We start from the raw sequence: 4,888 nt of genomic DNA on the forward strand, positions 1-4,888 counted from the left end.
TCAACTCCATATGTCCAGATTGGCCTTATTACAGTCATGTAGTGTGTTGGAAGTTTAGACCGTTTGTCTAGTAAGTGCTGTAATAGTCGAAATCGACGTGCAGTTGCCTGTCTTTTCAGTCAGGTGTGAGGATTCCAGGTTAATCGTTTGTCCAAATGTAGTCCAAGGTAGCGGATCTGTTCGACAGGGGTAAGTCATAACAATAAATATTAAAAATATGGGAGTGGGTAGCTTAGTGGTAAAGCACTGTTCTACTAACTCCAACGACCCGGGTTGGACTCCGGCTGTAGCAGATAATTTTTTTCATTTTCACTGTAGCTGTGAGTCAGCCCTTTGGGTTTGGAAGGGAGTTGAGGGTTAGGGTATCTTATCAGGTCAAAATCTAGCGGGCGTAATTCTGACCAAATCACTTCCTTGCCCATCCGTTGGTCTAGTAACAAAATACTGTACCCCTGACTCTTCATATATTGTACCAGTAGAGATTTAGTTTGTTTTAATTATAAAAAAAAGGGGCTATATGGAGCCTTGAAATTCTATTAATTATGAATGAAAAAATACACTATTTTATAATACAATAAAGACCTTTAACTTATTACTACCTGTTATTGAATGGCTAAGACTAATATATTTTTTTTTTTGTTATAGGTGAGTTGCAGTTCTTTTAAAATTAATTCCATGAGAAGATTATTATGGGTACGGTCAGTAAAGAACACAAATAAGTAAAAAGGTATTTATTAGTACCAAAGTTTCGGCCAGAACTTCAAGCCTTCAACAGGGCTATTTAGTGAATATTTTGAAGTCAAGTGCTATGGAATCCCTGATGAAGGCTTGAAGGGCCGAAACGTCGGCAGTAATGAATTACGTTTTTACGTATTAGTGTTCTTCTCTCACCGACCCCCTGTCATCTTCTCCTCATATGTATTATCTACGGTCAACTATATATTCTTCATTAAAATTAATTACGTTCTCAATTACGATAATATGTGAGTATATATATTTAATGATTACGTTGTTTGATTATGTTCATTTTGTTTATCCTTCGGTTTGTATATATTTCAAGAGAGATTTTTCTGGCGGTCGAACGTGATTCTGATCAAATCACATCTTTGCACAACCGTTGGTCTAGTGACAGTACTCCCTTACAAAGTACTGGACCCTTGGGTTGTAATGGAACAGGTTTTAATTTTTTTTTTTTTTTTTTACATTTTGATTGTATACGGAGTTTAGCTTTAGGGCTCCACTAAACATTCGAATTCCTCTTGTATCCAATCTTTACAATCCAAAATCCTTCGTAAAATCCTTAATTCCTCTTATTTTGTTACTAATAAAACCATCCATAAAGACCTAAATGTTCCTTATGTAACCGATCTAGCCCGAACCCGATTTTATTTATTTACAGGCATAAAATAAATAAATATGGTTTTGTTAGGCATAAAATAAATAAATATGGTTTTGTTAGGCATAAAATAAATAAATATGGTTTTGTTGGGCATAAAATAAATAAATATGGTTTTGTTTATCTATGTTGTTCTTTGCTGGCCGTAACCCCCCTCCCCCCCCCCCTCGAAAAACTTCTCCAATCATTAATCTACGGTCAAGTATCTACACCTCATTATATTTCTTTATATTTAAATCGGAAATGATTTTTTCGTCAATCGGTGAATAAATGATCAGTTTAAAGAGAGCATTTAAACATGCGAGTTATTTATGGAATAGACTAAAAAAAAACAAACAATGGATTACGTAAATTGATAAAATATCGCCTACGACCTTAGGATAGTGGAGCGATAATGGACTGCAAGGAAGATCAGTGCAGTGAAAGTGTCCAGGATCGGAAAGATGTACCGAACTATCAGTGAGTACGAAGTACTTACTACTACGAAGTAAGTGAATTTGCAACAACAGTTTTACTTCGCCTCATTACTTATAGTGTTATACGAATAACTCTATCTAATTGACTCTATGATATGATATTTTTTTTTTCTTTTTTTTTTTTTTTTTAATTATTTATTTATTGTAATTTACAACTGTACAAAATAATACAATAGGTAAATATGTAGTATGTTTCATATACACTTGAAAATCTTGGGAACGAACCACCCATTGGTGGTACTTCAAACATTAATTTAAACTAGAAGGTCTCGTGGCCATCTTCTTTTCAGACGCCTCGGAGGATTATCAGGGATTGTTAAGGATGAAAGATTAAGAATTAATGGGTTAGGATGGTTAAGGAGTTTGGAATAAAAAGACGCATATCTGGTTTGGGTCAAATCTGCAACGAATGGGATGTTAAGGTCTTTATGAATGAGTTTATTTGTGACGTAATAAGGAGCATCAAGGATTTTACGTAGGATTTTGGATTGTAACGACTGGATGCGGGAAGAATTTGATGGAGCCCTAGAGCTCAATTCCATATGTCAAAATTGGTCTGATTATTGTAGTGTATACTAATTTTTTGTAGTGAATGGGAAGTTTAGAGCGTTTGTCAAGTAAGTGTTGTAGCAATCGGAATCCACGAGCAGTTTGTTGTCGTTTCAGTGTTGTGTGTGGATTCCAAGTAAGTCTCTTGTCAAGATGGAGTCCTAAGTATCGAATCTGTTCAACAGGCGTTAGTGGTGTATCTAGAAAGGATACTGTAGGACAGAAGGGCAGAGGTTTACGACGGAGAGGAAAGGTGATCTGGTGGGATTTGTCAGGATTTATTTTGATTCTCCAGTTTTTACACCATTCTTCAATAGATGTTATGTGTGCCAGTAGTGTTTGTGATGCATTAGATGGGTCGTTCTTTACAGAAAGTATACATGTGTCATCAGCGTATGTTGTTAGCACTGTGTTAGGGTGGGTTGGGATGTCAGCTGTATAAACCGATACGATCTTAAAAAGGAGAAATAGTCTGAGAAACTTCTCCTTTTTAAGATCCCATCATATAATATATTTGCATTAATTCTTTGAGAGTGGTTAGATAAGAGGGAAAAACACTTTATAAAAATTTTGTGCAGGCCTACTTCATTGGGTTGACTTGAACACAGCATACTTATAACTATATTAGGGATAGGATTTTTATGTGCTAAAAAATCTGAAATATGTACATAAATATGTGCTAATAAATTGTCAAATATTTAAAAAAATATGTATTTATAAACTATGTATTATTCAACAATATAAATTACTAATTAATCAGTAATTTTATAACTTAAAAAAGTTACGTGTATTTATTATATATTATATGAATAATATTTTAAAGAAATTATGTTAAAATATGTACTAGCTGTTCAATAACAAGATATTAATTATTAATTGTAATTAAACTAGGGGAGTGAAACAAGACTAAAATGAGAAAGGACCATAGGAAGGGGGGAAACAGAGAAATGGATTGAGGAGTAAACAAACAAATTATAGGAAAATGCTACAGAAATAAGACCCTTGCTCTTTTTAATTGATTCTGAGAAATTCTCGATGCGATTCTGTGTGAAAATTTATTATTGCCACTGTTTTTAATTTGTGTTCAAAGATGAAAAGATAGAATTTTTATGCAACGCACTATTTATGATAAATGATAAATTTCACATTTAAGTTTCGTGCGTGAAAATTGTATTTAGAACTGAACGAATAATTTAAGGAAATGCATGATTATTTTTAACTAAAAATATGTAAAAAATAACAAATATTTCAGAAAATATGTGATTTACAACAAAATATGTAACAATATGTAAAAAAGGCCAAATATTTATAAATATGAATATGTGAAATAAAAATGACTTTTTTTGGCAAGAAATGTCTTTAAATCTTGAAATATCGTTAATTAGTAAGGATTCGAAGATATCATGGTCAGGTAAAAATATGTGAAAACATAAAAATCCTCTCCCTACTTATAACTTGTGAAACACAATTTTTTAAAAAGCCTATTAATATAAATTATCACATTTTTATAAATTGTCACACTATAAATTTTTTTGAATTATGAGCTAAAATTATACATATTTATTAGGGTTATTTATGTTGTGTTAAATGTGAAGTGTTTTACCATAATAAATGTTACAAGCATAGGATTGTGAGCAGTCCTATTTAAAGTCATGTTAAACGCATAAGAGCTCCTAGCGGATTTTTTTAGCAACTTGTTTTATAACCTTTCCTTCCAAAATTTCACGTTATTGTTTAATTTTAAATTTTGATTAAAGTAATTCATTACAGCGTGCCTAGATTGAGTGAAAAGTAGAAGTTGTGTAAAAGTTTGGCTTCTGATTGTTTTGTTGATCTTCTAACTTGTGAGGAAGAGAATCAAGATGAGCTAATTGACAACTGTCATTATATTATTATTATTGTTATCCGTTTGTTTATTAGTTATAAAAACATCGAAAACAATACTAACACAATCAAAAGTCTATTAATATGATTGATCACAGAATAATGTTTATAAATTGTCTCATTGTAAAATTTTTCGAATTAATATTGGGTTATTTATGATCTTTTAAATGTAAAATGTTATAAATATAGGATTGTGAGCAGTCCTATTTAAAGTCATATTAAACGCATAAGAGCTCCTAGCGGATTTTTTGAGTAACTTGTTTTATAACCTATTCCTTCCAAAACTTCATGTTATTGTTTACTTCTAAGTTTAGATTGAAGTAATATATTACAGCATGCGTATAGTAATTGAAAAGTAAAAGTTTGGCAACTGAGTGCCTTGTTTATCTTTTAACTTGTGAGGAAGAGAATCAAGATGAGCTTATTGACAACTGTCATTACATTATTTTTATTGTTATCCTTTGCTTTATTGGTTAAAAAACATCCGAAACAATACTTTTTTTTTAATACTACTTTTTATTTATTGATAGATATTACAATCTGCCACACAGTTGTGGACAATAGGTAATAGTGATGAATGATC

The 4,888-nt window shown here is 31.6% G+C and overlaps 1 protein-coding gene across 4 annotated transcripts in view; it reads left to right on the top strand.

The window, feature by feature from the left end:
- The window catches only part of Myo61F (Myosin 61F), a 234,738-nt gene that overhangs the window by 128,800 nt on the left and 101,050 nt on the right, over window positions 1-4,888 (top strand). Inside the window, exon 1 of one of the 4 annotated variants that reach the window (XM_067047546.1) lies at window positions 1,825-1,883. The exons of the other annotated variants lie outside the window; for them this stretch is intronic. Within the exon in view, the coding sequence (XP_066903647.1) occupies window positions 1,840-1,883 (44 nt within the window). The 5' untranslated portion in view covers window positions 1,825-1,839. Of the gene's footprint in view, window positions 1-1,824; window positions 1,884-4,888 lie in introns of those variants that run through there. 4 annotated transcript variants of the gene reach the window in all.

The sequence above is a fragment of the Halyomorpha halys genome, unplaced genomic scaffold, assembly GCF_000696795.3.
Source record: "Halyomorpha halys isolate HHAL.00 unplaced genomic scaffold, Hhal_1.1 Scaffold72.1, whole genome shotgun sequence".
Lineage (NCBI taxonomy): Eukaryota > Metazoa > Arthropoda > Insecta > Hemiptera > Pentatomidae > Halyomorpha > Halyomorpha halys.